This window comes from Passer montanus, unplaced genomic scaffold (genome assembly GCF_014805655.1).
Source record: "Passer montanus isolate IOZ18808 unplaced genomic scaffold, ASM1480565v1 scaffold29, whole genome shotgun sequence".
In the NCBI taxonomy this organism is placed as follows: Eukaryota; Metazoa; Chordata; class Aves; order Passeriformes; family Passeridae; genus Passer; species Passer montanus.
In genome coordinates this window covers 10685318-10711409 of record NW_024367596.1, presented here as the reverse complement: position 1 = coordinate 10711409, position 26092 = coordinate 10685318, and the positions used below count along the sequence as shown (strand labels likewise).

At 44.4% G+C, this 26092-nt stretch overlaps 1 protein-coding gene across 2 annotated transcripts; it reads left to right on the top strand.

Moving 5' to 3' along the window:
* The first annotated feature begins 20016 nt into the window (after window positions 1–20016).
* On the top strand, window positions 20017–25739 carry TMEM207 (transmembrane protein 207). 2 transcript variants are annotated; one of them, XM_039713669.1, is made up of 5 exons: window positions 20017–20193; window positions 22001–22038; window positions 22454–22489; window positions 22945–23084; window positions 24027–25739. In XM_039713669.1, the coding sequence occupies exons 1-5, from the start codon at window positions 20098–20100 to the stop codon at window positions 24173–24175; spliced, it is 459 nt and encodes a 152-aa protein (XP_039569603.1). In that variant the 5' UTR covers window positions 20017–20097; the 3' UTR covers window positions 24176–25739. The 2 variants fall into 2 exon arrangements, with proteins under 2 accessions (XP_039569603.1, XP_039569602.1); XM_039713668.1 differs by having other exon boundaries at window positions 22454–22498.
* Window positions 25740–26092: the final 353 nt, after the last annotated feature.

Below are 26092 nucleotides of genomic sequence, written 5' to 3'. Positions count from 1 at the left end.
AAAAGACGTGTTCTTGCTTGTTACTCACACCCACCTAACCCATTTTTCCTCCTTCCTAGTTCAGGAAATAAGCCCTAGACTACATATAATTATAGTCTGTGCAGTTATAAATGAACGTGCCTTCTGTGTTTGACACCTGCCTTTTAACTGGCATTGAGAGGAGCACGCCTGATAACCTAAGATATCTGACCCACACAGGGAAGATGGGAGAATGACAGATATTTCTGACATAGCAGCACATGGACCTCCCATCTGCTTCTGTCAAGGGAGCTGATGTTACCCACACATGGAGCTGAACATTTTCTGCTGAGACCATTTTGCAGCGAGGAACCTGTGCCTGGCTGGGCAGGCAGGCATGGCTTTCAGACAGGTATGGACTGCACGTTCACCAAAATGCAGGAGGAGTCACAATTGCATGTGTCAGGTGAGCCTGACTGACAGAGATTGTGTGTTCTCTGCTGTGACAATGTCCATGTGGTTTGGACATTGACTATGTCCAAACCACATCTTGGATCTCACTGCCCAGTGAGGAATTTTGTGTGAACCTCTGCAAGAGCCCTGCACAATGAGGAGGATTGGAAGCACAGCTTCGTTATGAGTTCATCTGTGTTTATTCCTGAGGATGCAGCAAATAGCTTTTGTCCATGTTAATGTGCTAAATATCATCAGTGTCTCTTCCCCTGTGTTACTACGGTGGTAGGACTGCTAATGCAAATGGTTCTTAAATGGAAACTTGACCTTACATGACTTGCATCCAAGTCCATTTAAATCTCTGTCACACATGTTTTGATACAGCCTAAGGCCGGAGATATTTCCAGTCCTATGAGTCTGTGTTTCATACAAACTAAAGCTGTTTCAAAGCAGTGGTGGAGAGGAATATCTTCTCATCCTACTGAAGGCTTTGGCTTTTGGCAGGTATCTGACCCACAAGGGCACACACGTTGGACACCGTTTGTGTTTAGGATGCCTGAACATTCTTTTGCACAGTGTATCAATCACACCAAATTTGTGTAAATTGCCTGACTTTGGAGGTTGCAGGAACACTTAAACTGGGTTGGCATTTCTGTTGGGCAAGACCAGCATCTGTCTCAGTCAGTCTTTGAAGAAAGCCTCTAGCCTGGCTGTTAATTAGGCTGCAGTTTACCTCTCTTGCTCAGTGATGCCAGTGAGAAGTGGCAGGCTGTCAGCAGATTAATAAAGCTAGATAGGCTAGATACAGCCTTGGCATCGAGGCAATTCCCTCCTGATGGGTATTTCTACAGGGAGTGGTCTCTGGAGATGATTTTAAACTCCTGGCTTCTCTGGCTGATGGTTTGCTGACACCATTGCAGAAGGGAAAAGGCACTGAATTAACACATTGTCTTTCCTGGGTAAATGGAGCCAATTAGAAGATCTTATAAAAGCAAGAAAAGGCTTAATACAGTGTATTTTTATCCTTCCTATTTGTAAGAGTTCCTCCTCTCTTGACATAGGTTTATCTAGGTGTTTTGATGCTTTAATCATTTTTCAACAGTCTTTTTTTCTGAACACAACCCAACGTCTCTGGATAACTGTCTGATAATAAACTGCAATGGTTAAGGAAAAAAAGAGAGCATCAAGTATGGTAAATGAAAAAAAAATCCATTAGCATATTCCAAAACCTTATTATTATAGTCAATAACAGTTTATTTTCCCCTAAATATGCAAGATCATTCTGCAGAATGACTTTTTAAATCTTTGATTTCACTTCAGCAGTGATGAAGCAACATTAACCTTTAGACTCTGAGTTTATCTGTGCATATGTTAAGGATTTCTTAAGGAAAACAATTCTTTTGTGTAGCTCATAAAAAGATTACACAAGCAACAGAAGATTTCAGGAGCAAACTCACGAAATTACAGAAAACCTTACACAGTCGCTGGAAAGGGCAGCTGCAGGTTAGCAAGACCTTGATGAAGGGAGATGCTGTTACTTGCCAAAATCGGGAATTCCTCTGTAACAGGCTGGCATGATTTAACCAAAGGGCAGGACCTTCTGCTCCTGTTAATCAGCACTGCTAATGGAGATGTAGCAGTTCACGCTGGTGGAGGTTTTTGGCAATGCTGATTGCTCTGGTTAGGCAGAATACCCATCTGCACAGCGAGTGATTTCTGGCAGCCTTGCAGCTCTTTTCCCAGGTCAGTGTATTTCCAGGCGTTTGAAAGTTCCTTTCTCTTAATAGCTGCTATCCATCCTTATAAAAATGAGGATAACAGATGAAGCAGAATGGCCAGTTTCGCTCTACCTCTATTGACCTCACTGGATTTACATTAGAGAGGATTTTGGAGTAATAAATTTGCATTTGCACAATTACTAGGAGCTGTAGTTCCTCCCATCCTGGCTGCTATTGATTCCCAGGGGCCAGATCAGTGCAATGCAGCCCTGTGCCACTGCAAAGGTGCAACAAATATTGTTAGCCTCCCAGGATAAAACAAGCCTGGATGAAGGTTTTTTGAAGGAATAGGTGAGCCACAGGAATATGTCATTAGTTTTGTGGATGGTGTTCAGAGAACAGCTGTAAAGGCAAGCCAAGGAAGTATTCAATTTATATGGAATATTATGAAAGGCTGCTGCCTGCATGTGTGGGTAAAACTTCCAGCTCTCACAGGAGTGTGGGCATCTTGAGGAAAACACTTCGTTTAGGGCAGTTAATGACTGCTATGCAACTTGACAAAAAAAGACTGAATTAAGTCAATGGAAATTGGATGGATATACAGGCAGCCTTACTCCACAAGCCATGCTTATGGAAACTTCTTTTTTTTTTGGAAGCAGATCTCCCACCTGCCTCTTCCTTATGAAATGAGAGATCTTAAAGATCACTGAAGAGGAGGGAATCAAGAGCAACGCATTCGTTAGCAAGTCATAAATTTGCAGGGAGAAAGCGCGGGGAGCAGAAAAAGAATGAACTCGAATTTCACAAGGGCGAGAGGCGCCCTCGAAGCCCAGCAGTTGCTCGGCTCATGGCACAGAGCCATCAGCTGGGAGATGCAAAGTCGCAGAGCAGCATCTGACAATGAAGTTCACAAGTCGTTAACCAGCAATGTAAAGATGTTCTCGGCAGGCTGCAAGTGAAACGACCTCCCAGGTTTAACACTTAGTCTTCATAATATGCCGGAGGCATTTCTGAAGAGAGTAATTGGCCAAAAGGAAATGAACAATAAACCCTATGATGGAAGTCAATGCTCCTGAGAACCTTTAATTTTTTTCAGTTAACATTCTCTGTATTACTATTTCTCTGTATGTAGCATGGATGAAAGATCCTGGGTGAACTGGAGTCCTCTGCCCACCCTGAGAAGGCTGAACTTAGAGGACATTTCAAATCAAGATTGTTCATCCTGGTAAACATAAAATCTTCATCTGATCTGAAACAAAAGGTGTCCTTTCATGTTTGAGCCACTCAACTTTTTTTTAAAACCACTTAAAATACTTCAGATTTGCATTTTTTTTCTTTAAGATTTTGACTTCTATTTCAAGCACATTAAAATTCTCCCCTCCACTCCTTTTTAGTCAAAACTCTTCACTGAATTCTTCTTCAGTTTATAAATAGTTTTGGTCCCTCTAAACCATCATTTTTATGACTTTCATATTTCTGGAAAAAAAGGCACTGCTATTATTAGTCATCTACAGTCTTCAAGCCATTACCCAAAGTATTGTCAAACAACTTCTGTTCCACTATTGCTGGGAGAACACCCTGTTAAATGGATGGGGGTTTTTCTTTGGCCAGTCACCCAAGACAGGTTCCTCAACCCACAGCTGTGAAATCAGCTAGAAAATTGAGGTTGAAGGATACCCTTGCAGGAAATTTCCAGTCTGTTCTCACATGGCTGTGGCTCCCAGTAGCCTTTTGCCTGAGCCCAAGCCACCGTGTTGAGGTTCACCAGGAGCTACACCTGTCCATGTGTATGGGGAATGGTGTGAGGTCCCACCCTAAGGGACAAGTGCATTGGATTAGGCTGAAAACTCAGGAAAATATCATGTACTGGTGCTACAGTATAACACAGGAAATTTAGTGTTTTGGATATCAACACAGGTTCATGGGGAGGGAGCTGTTTATAAATAAGCTGTGACTCCCCATTACTTCCAGATATATCTGTGCATAATGTCTGGATGGTTCTTTCCTTTAGCTCCACTTTTCTGCTCTTGCCACACCTAAGATACAATTACAGCCTGTCTTACCTGTACTTAAGTCAGGTTTAAAGTACAATTTTTAGCACATCCAATGAAATGAAAGTTCTCTTTTGCAAAGGGTAATAGGAGAAAAGGCAATAGGAAACAAATGTTATCTGGCAAGCCAGGTAAATAACTTCAAATCTGGACTTCCTTGTGAGGAAATATGTGGGGCTGCAGCTCTTCTGTTCTCCATGAGCACTCTGCTCTGCTGGTGAAAAGATATTTCCTCAAGCTTTTTATCTGGTGAAATCACCTAACCTATCCTTTTCAGACATGGAATTTTTCTGCTCACACATGCTGTCAGTTGTTCTGTGAGGTTATTTCTCATGCAAACCAAAATAGTTCCTGATTTAAAATGTTCCTCAACCTGACTGTTCACATGATAAATGACATAATGGAGTCGCATTCGTTAGCACCAGAAGCAAACTCCAAAATAGAAGCAGACAATTACTAAACAAACATTCTGTAATTATCTTTTCTTTCCTGACCAGCTGAATGATGAAGAAAGCAGCAATGTGTAGAGCTCATGATTAGAGCTGGTCATTTAGGCAAGAAAAAATATCGGACTCTGGTGTATTTCATCAATCAGAACATGGAGGGAGCTGGTTTCAGCCGATGGGACCAATATTGTGGTGGATGTTGATAATTTTCCCAATGTTGCCTCCCACTGACTTCCCTTTTTATATTTTTAATCTGTCTCCTAAATCACTTCATGCAGCTGTCTCTGGCTTATTTTCTTCTGTCTCGCATTAATAATTAATTCCATTGCTTTTGGTATGCCCTTGACCTTCAGCCACTTCCAACATTTTGATATAAATCTTTGGTTGTATTGCATTATATATTCCATTATACATGTTTGAATACTACATGGAGGTGTTCACATGCTGGCCTGTCCTCATAAGAACTGCAAGAGTTTTTACAGACCTTTTTTACTGCTTCTTTGGTGCTCATTAGTTCATTATCTGGCAAAATAACGGTCTTATTCTGAGGCACACCACTATTTCAATTACAGAATGATCGTAATTAGACTCTCTGCTCATTAGGACTTCATTGCTTCATCTACACATGGGAACCTGTATAAATCTTAATTAAAAGAAGAATTGCTTGTTGTTTAAACATGAGTTAATCTGCAAATTAAGGAAAGGTTTAAATGCTCTTTTACATATAGGTAAGGTAAAACTTAATGATGACTTGCCCAAACTGAATAAATGTTCCAGATGTTCAGGGCAAAACAGCTGTGGGATTATTTGCTGGGATTCAAGGAAGGCTCTGGCAGTTCCTGCCTCATGTACTGTTGGGTCCCTTCCACCCACTGGCAAAGCCACACCTTGCCTGGCAGTAGAAGGGCAGAGAGTTTGGTTTCTTTTAGATTAAATGTTAGGAAGAAATTCTTTACTGTGAGGGTGGTGAGAAGCTGGCACAGGTTGCCCAGAGAAGTTTTGGATGTTCCATACCTGGAAGGGTTCAAGGCCAGGTTTGATGGGGCTCTGAGCAGCCTGGTCTAGTGAGGGGTGTCCCTGCCCATGGCAGACGTGTTGGAACTGGATAATCTTTAAGGTCTTTTCCAACCCAAACCATTCTATGATTCTCAATATGCCATTCTGGCAAACATTTAATTTGTTGAATGAAGAAGCAGTTTCTGTCGATGTGAAGCAAAAGTTGTCACTGGGGAATATCTTGAAGGGGAGAGTCTGAAGTGTAATAATTATTTGTTAAAAATATTCAGCATGTATTTACAAAGAACGAGGCACAACTGCAATGCAGTCTGATGTTTTGCCATTCCCAAAAGTATTTATGACAGATATTATCATTAGTTAACTCCTGATGAGCCCTAACATGGGAGTGTTGGCACCGTGAAGTTTTGTGGCTCTGTGGAACTGGGTTCCTGAAAAACCATGGCACAAGGTCTCACTGGGGTTTGTTCTGTGCGGTGGAAAACCAGGCTGAGGGGATTGCCTACAGCAGAGCATGGACCCCCAGCAGCAGCAGAGCTTGTGAATCCCACAGGCCTCCTGCCTGCAGAAGAGGGAGCTGTTCAAGTCTCCAGGGAGCAGCTCTCCAGTTTTCCTCTCCCGCTGTAGCCAGGTGTGCTTGTACCTCTGGAAGTAGCTAAGCAAGCCTTCTGCATTTCAGTTACATATCCAAAGGGCTTGTGCTTTTGTTATGGCTGGCAGCATCTGTCAACTCCTCCTGAAACAACTCTCCAGGCGTGCAGTAGATAAAATTTGGTGGTACTATGGATCAAATAAACTACTGCTGGCTTCTGTAACAAAATAAGGAACATCCCAGCCTTGCCTTCAACAAAGAAAGAAGTTTAATTTGCAAAGCAGTAATTCACAGAGCATCTGTTGTCCTCTTTCTATTAACTCCTTAAGATTAGCCAAGAGAAATGTGGAAGATCAGTCCTTTTCCCCTCCAAGCAGTGTCCAGGGCATGGACTGATACCAGTGCTTCCAAGTAAAGACAGCTCTATCTTATGGGTTTTTTTTTATAACAAGGAGTGGATTAAAGACCCAAGCAGAGCTTCTTCATCACCTTGGTCTAATGACACTCAGTAAATACAATTGATTCCAGAAGCAGGAGGAGCAATGATTGATTAAATCTTCAATGTTCAGGATCAGAAATAAAGTCAGGGGGATGCTGCAAAAATCCAGGAAAAAGCAGGAAAAACTGATTGAAAGTCCTGTCAAATGTTAAGGGAGAATCTCATCCTCCCAATGTCCAGGGAAAACATTTATTTTTTTAATAGCTTTTCTTTAAAAAAAAAACAGTCAGTGTCACCAAACTCATTCTGGTGGTAGACACTATTCTAATCTTCCCAATTTTTATATGCTCAGTAAATTATGCAATATCAGATCGAATACCATTGCTCAAGGATTCATGCCGTGTGGGTTAAAGATGCAACCTGAAGTGGAAGTGCTGGGGCAGAAGTGGGACTGGCTGGTGGTGGGAGCAGGGAGTGGCAGGGACAAGCAGAGCTGCTGGCTCAGGGCTCACCTGCCCACTTGTCAGACACACGAGTTGCACTGGGAGAACTGGGAACCTTTTGGCTTGGGTAATGAATAAAAAAAGTGGAAAGATTGTTCTAAACACTCTTAAAATCAATTATATGGAGTTCTACCTTTTTACCTGGTGAGTACTTGTCCCTGTTTCGTGCTAGTGAAATAAACACTCAGATTTTTAGAAGTATCATACAAGGGTTGAATTGCTCAGGTATTGAGAACAGTGTTATAAAATCAAAGCTTATGAAATTACAAATATAAAAATCAGTCAATTTTTTATTTCCTTACTTTTCGAAAATATCTCTTCTGCTGTTTGTTTGGACAAAATTATTGAGTATGGCTCACATTAATTTGTTGGGGTTTTTCCAAAAAGTATTGTCTTGGTAAGAACAGAAAATTCTGTCTCTCTGTGCAGTCTATCTCTGCATACAAATGATTGTTTTTAGCTGTGATTTTCTAACTCCTGAGGGAATTAATGAGTAAAGAAGAGCTCTCCATAATGCATGCATGTATGTGTATATGTCTGTATATACAGTTTCTATTGCTTATTTATTATTTATGTCACAGGAGCTTATTCAAAGAATTGCTCTCTCTTTTTTCTTTGAAAGTATTCATCTAGAAAAATTACTGACCTGTCTCTCTGCCTTGTCCCTCTCAGTGCCAGCTCAGGTCCCTTTTTGTGATCCCACAGTGGGTCCAGTGCAACGACCCAGCCTGTGCCAGGCCTGGGCTGGAGCTGAAGGAATGATTCATTCTCAGGGTTCCAGGTGCTCTTCATCTGAGAGCTCCTGTGTGATGCCAGGTATGTCCCTTGCAGGGGTGGCAGTGGGGAGAGGGGCTCTGGACAGCGTGGGATGAAGTCCATGTCCCCAAGGAGCAGAGCCTCCCCTCACCCTGTGGCCCTGAGGAAAGCCTCCACCACTCCCCAGGGACTGGGACCAGAGACTGCAGCATCCTGCTGGCAATGTCAGTCTTCTGAGGCAGAAAGACACAGCAGGCTCTTTTGATTAAAAATAGGTCAAGAATTAATTGAAATGAAGGAACATTTTTGGTAGTGCAGAAATTTGAACCAGAGTTGAACCTTCCTTTCTTTTTTTCTTTTTTCTTATTTTTTTTTCCATTTGATGCTCAGTATTTGAAAGATGTGCAAAATTTCTGGATTTCTGCAGTTGGTGGTGATCCAGGAATGTAATAAAGCTCTTCCCTCACTGCCCTCTCCCCCAAAATAATTCCTGAAGATTTATTCATCATTTCACACATCACTAAGTAAACATCTCCCTTCCTATCACCGGCCTGATGGAGGTCTGATGGAGACTCAGTACATTACTGTGTAAAGCAGAATGATCATGATCTGAAATGCAATACACAGGCAATCTCAGTATCCTTGAGGTATCTCTGCCAGGAGCATGGAAAGCAGTTCAATTTCAAGAGTAATGAGACTAATTTGCAAGTCTCTTCTACTGAGCCTTTTGTGATTTTGCTGTTCTCTCCTACAGTTACAAGTCTTGACTAATAAACAGCGTTATTATATATAATACAGAACATTTCCATGTCTCACTGTGCAGTGTGGCTGGAAAGGGTAGCCTCAGCTTGAGTTTTGTAATATTTTCCAATTAGATGACCAGACATTAGTGCTCAAAATTCCTGATTGGTGGAGGTTTGCAATCATTGTTCCTTAGCAACTGAAGTAATGTTAAATTAAACTGATAAATGATGCTCTAAAAAAAAAATTAAGAACTTAATCAGAGTGATTAATTTGTGATGCCCTTTTAGGAAAGGTTTACAGGATGTGTTGTGCATTTTCTATCTGCCAAGTGCAGTTCTTCATCAACTGGGTACACAAGCTTTGAAAAACTGTTTTCTGATTAAGTGAAGAGTAGATCTACTCACCCCTCACAGCTGATGAGGAAAGATCTACCCCTTTATAAAAGTCTTTTTTCCCACCCTGGCTGCAGTCCTGGGAAGTGCTGGCCAGGCTGGGAGATGTCAAAGCTGTCAGGAGATGATGTCCCAGCTCTGATGCTATGGACAAACTCACTCCACCACCTGCTTCTACCATGCTGGGCCACTTCTTCTCATGCACGACATACTGAACTTACAAACAAAAGAAAAGCACAACCTCCATACCCCAAACTTTTACCATTCATCCTCTGTGTTTTCCTCCTTGGTTTAATTAAAACCACAGTTTTAACCCAGCAGCTGGAAGACTTTGAGACGAAGCCTATTCATTTCTTGGTGATAAGACAGAGCTTGCTCTGTCCACTCAGAGGGACAGGCAGCATGTCCTGCCTCCTACAAGCTGCTCCTCCATGCAGGATTTCATGCTGGGCAGTGTGAGACAGACTTCTGGGGGGCGCAGGCAGCAGGAGTGAGGTTCGGGGTGCATCTCATGCACAGAGAGGGGATGCTGTGCCTACGATCCCAAGCCCACCCTGGGAGCCTGTCTGAGGAACCTGGAGAAAAGGACCAGCACTCAGGTCAAGGCAAGGCTGCAGGCACTTTCCCTTGACTGAGCTCCCCAGCCATTTCCATCTTTCCTCTGGACTATCCTGACATGTGCCACTGGCCTGCCATGACTTCCAGCTCCTTCACAATGAAGTCACTAGTGAAAAGCTGCTTGTTTGATACCCTCCAGCTCCCTTTTCTTTTCCAGTGATTGCTGTTGATTGCTGGCAATCCTTCTGACATGTGCACTTAATCAGTTTGTGACAGGAAGATGGGTCAATGGGCGAGCTCTGAATAAACAGTAAGAGCTCAAAACTGGAAAATTGCTTTGCTGAGCACAATTCTGGTGTCCTGGCTCCCACTACAGCCAGAGGAAAGTAACAGAGTAATTATGAGTTATGTTTCTTCTGCACCTCTGTTAGTGTGAATCTAGTTTATGCATCACAACAGAAAAGCTTTCCAAAAAATATTGTTCTGCAAATTTTCCATAGTGATGTCCAATTTTTCTTCTGAATTATGTTTGGCTCTTGTCCTAAATAATTTCTAGCAGCCTTGGATTTAACAGGGCATTTATACACTTGCTGTAAAATCTTCTGATGAGTTTTAAAAGGTTGGATTAAAGGATTTGACACCCATGAACTACCTGCCAGTTGGCTGACAGTGCCTTGCAGCTTCACTCCCTTCTGTTGTTGTTATCAAGCAAATTCTTGCCCAGAGATTATTTCCAATTTGCCTTGATCATGGCAATGATTCTCAAAGTATCTTCTTTGATAAAGACTGAACAATCTCAGGCTGGCCTCCATCAAATCAACAAATGAGTCTCATGGGATTGCACAGTCTTGAGGTGTGACCTGATCCTTTCCTCTGAGGCCATTTGTGATGGAAGCACACCCCTCCAGGTTAGTTATTTCATCTCCAGGTGAGCTAGTCCATCCTTAGGTTGCTCCATCTGCTTTCCCAGACAACATAAAGCTGAATTTCACAACATGTTCTCCACTCCCCTTCTTAGCAGCTTTTACAGCAGGACTTGTCTCTGCTCCTTATTCTGCAAGCGTCACCGCAGACCAACGAGCAGGTCACTTGCTCCTGGCAGCCTCCTCCTGCCTCTCATGGCAGTCCTCTGTGATCCCTCCCTGCTATGCACAATCACATTTTCCAGTGTTTGTGCAGAATAATAGACATCCATGGAATCTGTGCAGCCCAAACCTTCTTTCTGTTGAGCCAACATGGCCTTTCTAGCATTGCGTGCCCAACAGGCTGCACAACACCAGACTGTGGGCCCCCAGAGTACAGCAAGCCCAGCTAACACACTGGTTTTAGTGGAGTGGATCTGTTTTAGTGCAATGCTCCTACTGTTCTGTTGTTTTTCAGAAAACGACGTAAAAATATTCCTAGACATCTTGTGAGCACCAAGAAAACAGGTGTTTTGTCATGGACCACACAAGAGCCTGTTGTCTCCTCTCACTTTTAATGTCACCACCCATGAATCCTGTTTATAACGTTTGGATAGACCACTGTGTTTCCCTTGCTCCATGCCGTCCTCAAGTTCTTCAGGCAGACAGCAGCTCTGTCACAACTGGATGTGATACTGGCACTTACCTTCCATCAAGGAATATTATTTTCCATAGTGTAATTCCAGATTTATTGAATCAAGTCTTAAACCTCAAGAGGTAAAGTGGTCTGTATTTTATACAGGAAATGGTTTTCCCTGACAGATGAAATCTTAGGGCAGAGTGTCTCATTTTATATAGCTGCTTGGACATTTCTTCTATTTTGGGATTAATGGTGATGGGGTAATTTAGATTCTGTAGCAACCTGAGATAGCTGGATTTACAGAGTTATCACTCCAGCCACTTACAGGCATCTTTGCTTTAATTGAGTTTAGTGCTGTGAAAATTATGAACTTGATGAAGGAAAGCCTTTTCCACTTGCCTTGAGAATAAAGGCCCAGCTGAGGCAGGACTGCACACTGCCTTCCTTGCAGCACCCACAGGTGGGATGGCAGAGCGAGGCTGTCTGGGAGTGCTCCCAGCCTGTGCAGAGCAGGAGGAGGTTTGCTGCCTTGTGGTGCCTGTCCCAGAGTCTGAGCTGAAGCAGAGCAAGGGGTGCTGCTAGACCTGGCAACTCTGTATTTGAGGTGCTTCTGTTTGCATCACCTAATCTCCTAAAGGCAGAGGGTGGTTTGGACATATGATGAACTGCTGTCCATCTGTCTGATTCCTCTGGCTCCATAAACTGTCGGCCATTTTTAGCCTGATTTGAATCATCCCAAACCAACTCAAACCTAATCATGACTTCCTACAAGTTTAAAAAAAAAAAAAAGTAGTTGACAGATAGAAAAGATAGAAAAGAGAACTGTTAATCCTCCCCTGAGGAGGAGGAGGAGGACACATCAAATGCAACAACATTGGGACAATATGAATCTGGAACTGTCAGACTGAGACCTCAAGTGGGAAAGGACCATCTCCCTACCCAGGACCAGCTTCTCAGCTTTACCCAGTGCATCAGAAATGCCAATCTCCTGCTGTCTCACTCAAAGCCTGGCCACCCTCTCATTTTTCTCACTGTGTTGGCAGGAGATTTGTGAGTACATCACCATGTGCCATTTCAAGCTTCATTTGAATAAGCGTCCCATATAATAGACTTTTATAGCTCTCTTCTGTGAATTCTAAATTAACACAACTAATTAAAATGTTCCAAAGTTTTATGTAAATAACTAATTAGCATTTAAGAAGGAATAGTAAATCCACAGATGGTCATGCTCCACTCAGGGCCCACTGTGCACGGTGTTGGGCCCTTGGTGCAACATCCTGCCTGGCAGGACCAGACTGGCCAGGTTTCACCCCAAGGATGACCCAGCACCATCCACCCTGCCTGCACGCTCTGGGAACGCTGCATCTCATGGAATTAGGCCCATTCTCTCTGTCCCTGACATCAGGGCTTGAAAGAATAAGGAGAGCACAGGAGTGTGGATGAGAACATCAAGGACCAAGAGGTCTGTGCACAGGAGATGAGGTGAGTGTCTGAGCTGAGATTTTCAGTGTTTATACTGGCATTTCTGTAAGGATATTCCCCTAGAAAACCTTCCTCAGGGATACCTCTTAGGAGTAGAAGGTGCTACACTTCACACAACACAGCTGAACCTCAGCACTGCTGGGTTCCAGCCTCAGCACTCCCACTGAGACCCTGGGAGTCTGTTCTGTCACACAAACCACGTGTCCATGTGTCCATGGACCACAGCTGGGAACTAAGCTAAATGTTTTCTTCCTCTCTCGTGGGATTAGAGCTCATTGATATCTGTAGCACAGTGGAAAGGTGATGCAGGAGAAATGCCTTGTAAGAACAGGGAGATTTAAAAAATAGATCTGCATCTACTTCTGATTGCTGTCCAAGTGGAAGTTGGAAAGTGTCCCTTCTCTGGCATCTGGACTCTCAGATGTACCAGGAGCCTTACATTTATGCAGCCCATGGCACCGTGCACTGTTGCAGCTCAAAAAGGATCCCCACAAATACAAGGAAGGAGTTGGCCAGCTGGAGTTTGCTCTAGAAGACAGAGATTATCATTAGAGCAAGCGAGGAGGGGGAATTCATTTTCCCTTCCTATTGAACAGATCCTACAGGATTAACCTCACCTGTTCCAAGGGCAGCTCTGACTGTTTTCACCTTTTGCTCCCAGAGCTGCAAAAACCTATGGGAGATGGAGAGGTTATAAAAATCTGCTTTAAAGTAAGATAAGGGGTTTTGGTGTATTTGAGCAGGTCTCTAAGGAGGGAAAATGAGCTTGGGAAGATTCATGTTGCTAGGACAATTTTTCTTGGCCAGAGGGAACTCGAGAGAGCAGAAGCAGGAGTCGGTGGGGAAATCAAAGGGTGAGTTAAAAGAAAGGAGTGTGAAGAGCTTGGCTGTTTGTGTTGAAATTATAAACAGGAGTGTGTTTTTCAGATATATTCTTGGGGAAGATGTAAAAGTGGGAGATTAAGTAAAACAGTAAAGCTGTTGAGGGGGAGAAAGGGCTAAGCTAAGCCTTCCTATTGCGTGGTCTTATTTGCAGTCCCTGTCTGCCCTGGAAGCATCCCCCATATCTCTCTCTGTTTATACATGCAGAAAACTCCTGCAGAGTGGGGAGGAAGATGCAAGCTCTCCATCTGGTCTTCCAGACGTTGTTTCTCATCCTGGCACCAGCCTGGAGAGGAGGTGAGCTCTGAATTGGGTGGCCAGAGGGCAGCCTGGCCATGGTACAGGGCTTTGGAGCAAACCCAGAGGAGCCTCATTGTCCCATCCTCACCCTGATCCCAGACATGCTGCTGCAACATCCCTGGGGAGCACGAGCTGGGTGTGTGCACAGCATCTCACCCCAAGCATCAGCTCACTGTTCCTAGGCAGAGCATTTGGCATTTTATCTGTCACAAGAGGAAGCTGGAGAGCAGCCTGCTGGTCTCATGTTTTTTGAATCCATAAGTGCTGGTATCAGCCCTCACTAATTCTAGGCACACAGGAGCATGGTTACAGCCTGATCTGAATGGGCTCTGCTTGCAAGGAATGAGAGTCTGGAATCACTGCCCTTCCCTGCCTGGACACCAGGTGGGCTGGGGGTGCTTGGCAGGGGACAGGCTGCACCTGAGGCACCAAAAATTCAAAATAAACCCAGAAAGGGCACCTGGAAGGAATTGAAGGTGCATGGGAGGCTGGTAAGCGATCAAGTGTGGTAAAGGTGTTTGGATCATCTGAGGAAGGCTTCTCATCTTCGGCTGAAATGTTAGCAGGTGCTCAAGGACAAGCACAGGGTGCTCCTGTGGTGCCTGGCTGTGGCAGGGGGCACAGGAAACACGTCCCTGTCCCTGTCCCTGTGCCCACATGACCCCTCTTGCAGAGCAAGCCCCTGGACCACGGGGTTTCCTGCTGAAGAAGCACATGTGCCAGCTGATAATGACCAGCATTCATTTGTATTTCAGCATTCATTCCTAAACGGTTCTGCCTGGAAAATTGCCTTGAAAATGTGTTTCAGGATGTGCCAGATAGTCTCATGCTAATTTCTCAGCCAAAACCTCCCATGTGGTGTCCAATGTGATATCAGTAACTCAAAGGCAGGGGAAAATGAAGCCTCTATTTGCTTTCAAGCAATTTATTCTCTTGTTGTCTTTTTACATCCAGCAGCTAAGTAAATTACAGGGATGAAAATACAAAAGGCTTTTAATTTTTCACTGTAATTTCTTAGCCCCTGGCAACCGAATAACAACAAAAAAAGAGAGATATTATGAAAAAGTACTAATGCCTAACTATAATTTTTAATGATTAAATCCACATACAATTTTAACTGATTAAAAGTAAGAGGACCTGTTGGAGTACAAAGAAACAGCAGCAGGCTTCCGAGTTCAAGTAGTTGTGATCAGCTTCAATTTCACATTAGAAAATGAAAAGAGAAAAATTTCTGCTGGTGATAACTTTGTATTTCTAGTATATTTCATCTTTCTTTTTTTTTCAAGCTGCTTTTAATTCTATCAGCTTTAAGCTTAATTCTGCCTTTGTGTTTCTTAACTCTTGAGGATTATCCAGCCCTTTGAACTGATTTCTGACATGCTCTGTGTGAGGTACAGTGGTATCTGGAGAGATTGAGATGAAAGATCTCTTAAACTCTTTTTCTAGCTGGGGTGTAACACACAGAATTTCATGGGTGTTTGGGAAGTCAGTGATAAAGCTCAGAATTATTTCATGTCCTAAAGTCCACGCTGGAAATAAGAGAAGCCCCACTGTCATTCAGGTGCGGTAGATCTTAAAATGTAATTCTGAGCTCTGAATTCTCATACAACAAAACAACTGCTAGGCTTACCCAAATCCTGTTATTTTAGCACCTTTTATTTTTTTAGGATCCAACTTGAGTTTTAAAGACAAAACTCAACTTGGAGGAGGAAAGGAAATAGCCACTTTTTTAACTCTTTCAGCTTCACCCTGCCCCACCACAACACAGCTCTCAGGAAGTCACTGCACGATGATTTCTGTATTTAATGGTGAGAGCAGAGTCAGCACCAAAGTCGTCAGCACACACAAAATGTTTGCTGGAAATGTACATTCTCAAAGTGCAAGAATTCCAGAGCAAGAAAGCTCCTGCCTCAGTCCTTTCAGATAAGCTTAACATTTCAGTTGTTACAGTATTTATTTCAGGTGTTCATTATAAGTTTGGAACAGCAGTTTTTGGACAAATCACAACAATTTATCACAAAACTTCAATGTTGGGACTTCAAATAGTTTTAAAGTTTTGGCTTCCCTAAATATATGAACACCTGTGTATTGAGTTCAGATTTCTGTAGTTCTCAGCATGGGATATGCATGCACATATAGGAGAAATGATATATGCATAGAGGAGATTCCTTTTTCTTTCTCTTGCTGCCAGGCAGAAGCCTTCACTGGCCCCACTCCCTGCTGGATGTTCCCTACTGATGCACCAAGGCAAACAGAAAGGCTCTCTGGACCATCCAACACGCCGAGGTAGCTGCACTTGCCTCAGATCTGAGGGGTGACCTCTGAAGCCTCGTTCCTGGGGAGGATGCAGCAGAACAATGTCATCCTTGTTGGCATTCATTTCATCCCTGCGCCGAGTCTCTCCTTCCCCCGCAGGGGCTCACAAAGGGCTGCATTCATCAGGGACCAGCAACTGGGTACAATCCTTTTGAAAGACAACAGGCCCTGCCAGCTCTACCAGCCTTGGTTTAAAATGTTCATCCTTCCTTGCTTGCTCAAGCCCAGGGCCACCTTGGCTGACTCTTGTGCACGTGGAGGGGTTGGAGGGTCTAAGGACCCACTGGGGTGGTTCCTTGGGGTGGGGAAAGGTCTCCCTGGGTCAGCAAGTCCTGCTGAAGTGGTTACATGTCGTGTGGGAGCTCGCTGACTTGTGTCCCAGGAGCTGTTTGGTTTCATGCCCACACTCCTCCCACGGACAAGCTGCTGCTCAACCTTGCTGCTCTGGATGGGGTGAACCTTCTTTGCATTTCCAGCCTCAATTTATTCATGGTTGGTTTGCTCTCATTTATTCCCGTGCCAGCACTGGCCATCAGCTTATAAAGCTCTACCCAGGGCTGGATTTGGTCATCTCAGTGTGTGTGTAGAGAACGAGCAGCTCCTTGTGGCTTCCATTTACAGAGGATGAGACCCAAGCTGCTTTAGTTCTCCTATTGCAGAGAGGAAATGCTCAGTCCTCTCCATTGCTGTGCCCTCCTCCTGGGCTAAATAAACTGAATTTGCCTGCTGAGTCATCCTAGGCCAGGCCAGAAGGGATCAGGGATCCCAGGCCAGGCCAGGTGGCATGGAGCCTTGATGCCAAGGGTGTAGCTGCAGAAGCAAAGACTGAGATGGTCGTGGTAGTGCAGTCAAGCAGGGAGAGGAGAGATCCCAGTGGCCTTGAACTGGAGCAAGAATTGATTGTGATGGTGATGTGAAAACACAGCAGCATAAAAAAGTGAGCACGTGCTTAACACCTATCTATCATAAATGTAGAGAGTAGGACTGCCCTGATGTTCCTTGTCTCTCTTCCACATCTCTGTGTTCTCCATTCTGTTCCATGTTCCGCTTCTCCTGCTGCCACTCTCCTTCTCTTCCTGAGTCTTTGATAGTCTTATTCTGGACTGTTCTGGGAGGCTTATCAGCCTAGCAAGGTGATTGCTTTCCCAAAAGTCATCCCCAGCAACCACCAAATGCCCTGAAGGCAGCCTAGGAAGAGCTCGAAACAAGTTTAAGCTGCTAGCTGTACTTACAGGCTGCAAGGTGTTTTATGTGGGCTTCTGTTTGCCAGTAAACTGCCTCCCACTTTTACCAAGATCCAGAAATCTTCAGTGTGTTCCCTGAAATTTTGGCTTAATCTATAAGGATGTCTGAAATTAATTGTATGACACCCAATGAAACATAGGCCATCAGTTCTAGTGCACACAAATACAATTTGGAGCCCATTTACTGAAATTCAGACCCCTGTGCAACCCTGGCCCTCTCAGACTTGACAAGGTAAATCAGCTCCTCCCAAATTCCTCCTGTGTCCCCATCTTGCATTCCATTTCACACCTTTCATGAAACCCAGCAAGAGCCAGCCCCCAGTGGAGGTGGTTTCTGTGGCAACCCTAGAAGTCACCCTTCGAGTGATCCAAGAACTGTACATCTTCCCACTGGGAGGAGCAGGCACTTTAAGGAAAGCCATGATGGACAGTCATAAACTGCTGTGTGTTTCGGTAGCTCCCATGGCTGCCTGGGAGATGCATTTGTCACCTAGCAACGACATAAGGTGATGAGGAAATAACAGCATGTTAATCTAATGGCCATGAGTTAACATCTATCAGGGAGCAAGTCCTCCCTTGTCCACCAATGAGGTGAATATAATTGAGGGGGAAAGAGATACCAAACTTTTCACCCAGTAAAAGGAGGAGTGAGCAGAGGTTATCTTCATGTGTGTGTGCAAATGTGTCTCCTCGTGGGGGGGTGACAAAAAGCCTGGAGAAATCCCTCAGACTGGAGCTAGCCCTCGGACACAGAGCTATCCAGAAGATGGGTCTCAGTTTTGCAAAACCTGTAGGCCGCAGTGCCCCAGCAGGCAGGGAGCAGCAGGAGGGTGCCAGCCCACTGTGAATTTCAGTGCAAAACCCCTCTGGGTTTTTGGTGTCCAGTCCTGACTGTCTTAGAGCAAGTGCTGAGGCTCTTTATGATATTCATGTATTCAAGCTGCTCAGCTGATCATGGATAGGGAGAGTTTTCCTGCTGAAGCAGTGATTCTTTTCAGTATTGGTGTCAGTCCTGAAGCAAAAGACTGGGCTATTCATGGACCCCCTTTAAGCCAAACCTCTCTCCTCTTGACATCATTATAGAGAGTGCACGACAGGCTTCACAAATTGCCATCATCCCTTGGAATCCCTGTATGGGTCCAACCAGCAGAAAACATCAGAGTTTGCCTCAAGACCAGGAGCTGAAGGGTGATAGAATTCAATTCTTTCCCTTTTCTTCTGGAAATAGATCCAGAACCGATGCCGTGTGTTATTTTTCAGTACCAGGAGCTCATTGAGGTACCTGCCCCCTGAAATACTGGGGTTGATCCATTTGGCGGCTCTAAATTGAAAGTACCCTGGGTGCTGACATGAGGGAAGTAATTGTGAGAGGAAGAAAACTGAAATTAGTTCAATGATGGATGACCTCATTGAAGCCTGAAATTGTAAGAGTCACACAGTTCCCAGCAAGGCTGTGCACATTTTTATACTGCAGGAGCTTTTTCTTTAAGAAAACAGCTAAGAAATTGGTTTGGCAATTTACTGTTGAGCAGCACTGAAAAGGATTGGTCTGAAGCAGGACAGCATGTTCAGACCATTTATTTTGTGTAGCACATGCACTTAGCACCATCATGAGAGATGCTTTCTCAGCGAGCATCATTTCAGGGGCTCGCCTTTCATTAGTGCTGAGCTGAAAGTAAACATTAGAGAACACCAGGGCTTGGCCTGGGTTTATGCAAAACTTGAATGCTAAATAACAAACCCGTGTTGAGCATGTGTATCACAGCTGGTTAGACTTCTTGACCTTTCAGCTGAAGCAAAACCACAGAGGTACATCTCAAGAGCAGCTTGGCTTTGTCAATCATTACAGAAGTAATGGCATCCTAACATAATGCTTAACTCTGGAGTGACAGCTAAACATATTCATGGCAACACCCTTTGTGTTAAAATCTGGAAGAACCACAGTTAATGGTGCATTTCAGCCACGGGCTGTAAACTTCAGTGACAACCTATTACTGAATGCTGAACAAACTGGGATTGTCCCTTCCAAGGGGATCAGAGCTATGGTGCAAACCATCTTCTACCCCTGTTTAACCACATCACCTGGATGGCTCTATAGGAATTCAACGTGCAGTGAAATTTTGTGTCCCTTGTAAGAAGCATTGGAGATGTATGGGGTTTTTTTCAGCTGCATTTTCCTGGCAAACCCTGATAGCTGCATAACAGCAGTAGTGGTGCTGGTGGTGGGTGTCTCAGGCTGGGAAGGGTTTCCTTCATCCTTGGTGCAGGTTTGAGGTGGCAGGCACAGTGCACAGGACATGGTTAGAGCTACCTCTGCTTTTTCTGTAAAGCCAATATTCCATCTGAAGGCAGCATGCCAGGAAAGTGTGGCCCCTCTGCACAGACACCAGTGACTCTGTTTGTAGCAGGTCCTGTTAAATGCAGCCGTGGGTTAATATGGAACTAAGCCTCAGCAGCAGGAATTTGTGAACAGCTAGGAAAATGCCGAAACAACTGCAAGGTGCTGACCTTAAACCAGTGTTCCTTTAACTTCTGGTAGCTGTTTGTGTCCCTGAAAACTCAAATTCTCTCCCTGGCTAGCGGTAATTTCTGAGGCACAGGAAGCCATTGGGTAACGTGTTCTCTGGCTGCAGGCACGATGTGCAGAGAAGTTTTAAAAGCACCAAGTCACAGAGGGTAAAACACTGCTGCAAACAAAGCTCTTCCAATGTTTCTCACACTAATGATGCAGAGACCTGGAGCTTTGTGTTTATCTTCATGGATCACAGCAGGAACTGGAGTGCTGTGTCTAACCTTCTTCCAGGTAACCAAATCCTTCACTGGGACCAGGCTGATTTTAGGGATTTTTGTGGGCAGGGGGAAGGTTCCAACTTTTATAGAATTTAGTATTCGGCTGTCTTTTTTATTATTATTATTTTGTGAAGGATTTTTTTTGAGGACCTAATGAATTTGGGGAAGATTTAATGCTCACAAAAATTCCAATTAATGCAGAGAAAACACTACTGCCTTTGTCCTTTATTCTGTCTGTGGCTACTGAAATGGAAGAGCTTGGGGCTTCAGCAGCATGGGTGGGTGTTTGGCTGCTGTGACAGATTCCTGCCTCAGAGCAGATGCACTTTGCTGCAGTTTAACTACGCTAAGGTGGCTCTGCTGAGCTGGTTTGAAGGATGATAAAAGAGAGGCCAGAGGTTGTCATTCAGCCATGAAGAATACTCAGGATACACGTAATCACAGTAATCAGCTATCTGCTTTTGACCTGTTATTTAATAATCAGTTGAAATGCAAAAAACCACAAAGGAATTAAAATATTCTGCATCAGGGTGCATGTGTGACATGGCAAATTAGCTCAGTTTTAAAAGGACACGTCTGGAAGAGTTGAAGCTTCTGTCTTTTTCTGTATTCCTCATTTGGATTTCAGCCACTCATGAAATTTCACAGACAATGCTTTATATGAAAGACTTAATATACCCAAAGACCTCTGGTGAAACTAGGGACTGAAAGGCAATGTGTGCACAGGATCAGACACATTATAGAGATCTGAGAGGGGATATCTTGCTGTTTACAGTGGCTTGATCTTTGCATAACAAAAAGAACCTGTTAATTAGAGATTTTAAAAGAGATTTTTCAGTTATGTATATTTGATATAAATTTCTAGTTCAGAACAGAGCCTTCCAGTTTGACTCAAAGTCAAAAATCTCCAAGTGTTTTGAATATATGCAGAGGGAAATCCAAAGTAATTATTTACAAATTGCATTCTAATAGTTTTTTTTCTGAGAAATAAATCTAAATTCCTCTATCTTGTTCATTCTGCTTTCCAGTGTTATCACAATTCTATACCTGATTTGAATTTTTTTGTAGCAACATTGGGCAACTGTAATAACACACCTAACATCAGTCAGCCTAAAGAATCTATTGAATTGGATTCAATTATACTGATGGACTGCTCTGGTTACTTTTTTGCACAGATAATATTAAACTGAGGCTAAGATCAACAAGGCTTGCAAAAATAAACTGGCTTAAGCTGAGAATAGAAAATATACCTGAAAAACAAGTTTGAGGTTCGCATATTTGCAATGCCTGAAACCTGACTCTGGGAATGATGCACCACTACTATCTCAAAATGCTGGGTAGAGCACACTTCTGGTCAAAACAGCTTCAATTTACTACTGCATTCACAATTAGCTCCCCCCCAAAAAAAAGAACCACAGAACAAGTTACACAATTTGGTTATGGGCATTTTCAGCAGGCATTTCTGAATAGCAAAGCCCAGTGCAGCAAGCAGGTCTCAGACTCCAGCTGGTGTTTCCCTGCTCTTGGCTTTCCCTCCTTCACATCAAAAGGAATGCTTTCTCCTTGGCCTAGCTTTCATCTGCAAGCTATTGAATTTATTGAGCTCTTGGTGAGGTTCTCTGCTGGATTCGATTTGGGCTGGCTCAAAGCAGAGCCCCACAGAGGCAGATCCCAAAGGAGAGGTCTGGTTTCAACCCTGCAGGATCAGCACTCCTTTTGCTCTTCCTCTCAATCTTCCCACTCTAAGAACAGTAATTATACTGGTAAATTGTAAAACACAAAACATACCTGCCCTGTCTGATTTACATGTGTGTTTTCAGTCCGCAGACTCTGGGTCGGACTGTGAGCTGGGCGAGAGGTGAGTGTGGCTTCATTCTCTCCCCCGTGGCTGCCCCCACCCCAGGCTCTTTCAGGGTGCTCTGCTCCTGCCTGGCACACCAGCACAGCAGAGGAATGAGGACCTCCAGGAAAAGGCCATTTAGGGTGGGTTGTTTTTTACAAAAGAGGAAATAGAGGCTGGCAACCCTTTAGGTTTTCAGCAAAAATGCTGGTGGCCGGTGCCAGTGTTGAAAGGCAAACAAGTGGCACTCTGCTTCTTGCATCGTCTGCATTGCTCCCATCCACAAAGAGAAATTTTTAATGGGCTCCCTTCATGGAAGAAAACTTCTCAATCTTCTGCTTACTGATAGTGTTTGTGTTGGTAGATGTGCTGGGGTGGGTACAGCAGCCCCCTCACGCTGGACTGGAAGTCCTTTTTATTCTTCCCTTTTTAGGTGTGTTGGACAGAGCGATGGAAACTTTAGCAGCTGGTATGTGTGGTAAGTTTCAGATCTGTTTTAAGGGGAAAAACTGGAAAATAATATTCTTTGATGGATATATGGAGAGAAAGGCATTAAGAGAGACTGATAGCTAGAGAGCATTGCTCCTGGGCTGTCCCTGTGTTCTGTCTTTACAAACTAATGGAAATCATTTATCCATATCCTCCTCACTGTATGCTGACAACTGAGCTGGGAAAAAATGATAGATTGTGTCAGGGAGAAATGTTTGAATTTCCAGCCAGCATTGGCTGCTGAGCACTCAGGAGTGAGACATTGGTTTCTGGGGACTTTGATCATGTCCAGCGTGCTGGTGGGGGAACCGCAACATTTAACGGCTATTTGCAAAAGATGTTAATGAATATGTTAATTTGAAGACATGCAGCCATCTGTCGGTGCTGCCCGCAGATGGTGACAGTACTGTTCCTCTCCTGCTGCCTCTGCCTTAGGTTCCTGGTGCTGTTTCTGCTGGCCGTGCTCCTGTCCTGCGGGATCTGCTGCTGCCTGCAGTGCTGGCTGAAGCGGCGGAGCTGCCTGCCCCGACGCACCGTGGCTGTCTTTGCCCTCAGCAGCTCGGATGCCTTTTGTGGTTAGTCCTGTTCCTGCTGCAAGGTCCTGCTGGCCCTGGTGGCCTTCCTGTGGCCCATCCATAACCCAGTAAAAAGCAGTTGGGCTTGGGAGCTGGGATGCAGCCAGGGGCTGTATTGCTGGTGAACAGGGGGGTGCCCAGCTCTGGCAGCTTGGGGACATGTCCAGACCATGGACTGGGGGCTGAAGCCACATCCACTTTTCACTGAGCCATACCTTGGTGCTGTCCCTGTGTGTCCATGTGTCCCAAAGGTGCCTAGCTAGGGCTTGGCCAGGCAAACACTGGAGGTGTGTGGGACTTTCTCCTCAGTGCCGACCACTCAGTGATCCAAGACATTGGGGCAGCCACAGGCTCTGGGCTCAGGCAGCTCTTTCCAGCCTGTGTCCTTCATTTCTCACTTAGACAAAACTGTACCGGTCTAACTTCAGACACCCCAGAACAGCTTGACTGGCTAACACACCCTGGTCTGTCAAAAGATTGTCCTGGTGGGTGCTGTTCACTGTGGCAGCCACCCTCATTCACCCAGAAGCACCCCGATTTTGAGGACTGGGCTATAATGAGTGTGTAGCAACCAGAACTGATCTGGAGTATGGCCAGCAGCATCAGCAGGCTGAGCCAGACAACATCCCTCCAAGAAAAATAAAGCTAATCCTGTCATTAGGCTAAGCCCTTCCCAGAGGACATATTACCTGCTTTCTGGGTGGTCACAGACAGTGTCTCCACAGGGAGGACCTGCCCAAACCCACCCAAATTCCTCTGTCCCAACTTCTTGTATCTGTAGTTTGTGGTGAAAGACTTTGTGATGCCATCCTTCAAAAATTACATCCGTGCCTTTCTTGTTTCCAAGTGGTTTGGCAGCTCCTCCTGGGCTCACCCCTCTCACTCCCACACTTGCCCTTCACGCCTGTCTGCTGTACAGTTGTGACTTTGCTTTTTCCCCAGCTACTGAAGCACCTCCGTGCCCATTCTCTGGATCCCTGAGTCCCTGCATGACTGCAGAGATTTCTTCTTCTCCTGCCCCATGCTTCAGCCTCGGGGGAACCGAATTGCCTCCGTCTTATGAGGATGTTGTGAAGGAAAACAAGGTCTAGACACCACATGTTGGCTTTCAGTGATCCTGCTTGATTCATCAGAGATCTTCCATCGTGCCAAAGGAGTGTGAGATCAAATCAGCCTTTTCCACAGGTTGGCCAAGACTGAAAAGCAGCACACATTTCATCTGAACCTGAAAGATGAGACTAAATGCAACAGAATAAATGCCAAAAGTATGTGTTGAATCTGTCACAGGAGTTCAGCTTGACATTTTGATAACTCTGGATTTCAAGAAGCTTCCTCAAAGGCCTGTGTGCATTTGGGGTTTCTGGCTCAGCCTCTAGATTTATCTCTCTAAGGCTGCTTCAGCTGGTGCAACCCCATGTATTTTAGGACCAAATGTTGATAAATGACTTGGTAGTTACTTCTCAAGCTTGGGCTGCCTCCTTCACTCGGCACTGTGCCAAGAAACACCCTCTGGCAAAGTCATGCTGTTCTAATACATTGCAATGCAATCATGCCACTCTGTGATGAAGGATCGTTTGCCACATTTAAAATATTTAGCACAGCATATCAGATTTGTCTAGTGCAAAAGGCAGCAAATTTATGGCCAGGGAAGAGAAAACAAGAGACAGGAATTATGTAGGAGTAGCAGTGGCAGGAGCTGGTTACAGAGTCTTAAAAAAAGTGAGTTTGCTCATTTGAGCTTTTCTTAATTTCATGATGACTGTTCTCAGCTACTCTTGCCCTAGAATTGCAGACCAGAAGGCTTTGAATGGCCCAGGACCCACGTGGAAGTTCCCCACAGACATGAATTAGGGGCTTAGATATTTAGTACTTAACTACAGAAATCTATTAGGATAAAGAATACCTTTTTTTTTTTTTTTGAGGTGATCACTGCAGACAGGATGGAAAAATATTTTAAGAAGCTATCCAGACTGCCTTGTGCCCAAGCAGGATCAGCTCAACCAAAGTCATTCCTTGGAGATATTAGCCTAACTAGTTCTCAAATTACTGAAGAAAGATGCTGAGTTTTCCCCTTAGCTGGATTCCAGATGAAAGCAGAGATTCCCCTTTTTTTGTCATGGGCAGGTCACTGAAGGCTGAATTCAGCCTGCCTGACCTCTCTGCCTCTGCTCTCTCAGTGCAAAGGGCTGGGGTGCAGCCAGACCTGTGCTGCTGCAGAGGGCAATGCCAGCCCTGGTCCCGTGCTCTGTGCTCCCATGGAGCCACGAGCCCAATCTGGGCAGCTGGGTCTATCTGGGATTAGAATCCCAAAAGATTCATGGGAGCCCACAGCCTGCCTCATGGAGCACCTCCCCACCTGTAGCACACCAGTTCCTGTGCTCAGGAAGGAAACTAGGAAGATATATGCACTAAAGGTTATTGTGTTCTCATAATGATTCTATATAAGTACATTTGCTAGATAAAGAATTGGAACATGTTTTGAGAAAAAATAATTTGCCAAAACCACTGCAAATTATCTCCCTAAAATCTTATTTTAGAAGCAGCTTTAATGTTTGACACTTGTGTGAAAGGAAATAAATGTCACTTGTAGCCAAATGAATGTTTGTGCCAGCGGGCTAAAATATTACTGGGTTTATTAATAAGGAAAATTAGCGAGTACAGACTCAGCCAGGGGAGAAATCGAGCAACTTCTGAGTGTCCTTTTGCTGGCTGAACTTAGTAAGAATTGCAGGCAATCAGCACCTCACAGGATCAGATCTTTCATGTACATAACTGCTTCCACCATTCAACCCCTTCAATTTATGCCCTGAAGCATGAGATTTGATTATGTTTGTCACTGCAGCTTGCATAGCCTGTTAGTGGGCATTAAATCAGCTGTCACTTGATTCCCACCTACACACTGTTAGCTTCAGTGACCCCTGCATGGCAGAGAACTCCACAGGTTGTCTGCATTATGTGCTGCATAAAACATTACTGCCTCCTGCTTATTAATGGCTTGGCTCTAAATA

Coding starts and splice junctions, on each gene's coding strand:
- TMEM207 (XM_039713668.1), top strand. CDS start 20,098: ATGTTTCTCACACTAATGATGCAGAGACCTGGAGCTTTGTGTTTATCT. Junction 20,194..22,000: donor TGTGTCTAACCTTCTTCCAG/GTAACCAAATCC, acceptor GTGTGTTTTCAG/TCCGCAGACTCTGGGTCGGA. Junction 23,085..24,026: donor CAGCTCGGATGCCTTTTGTG/GTTAGTCCTGTT, acceptor CTTTTTCCCCAG/CTACTGAAGCACCTCCGTGC.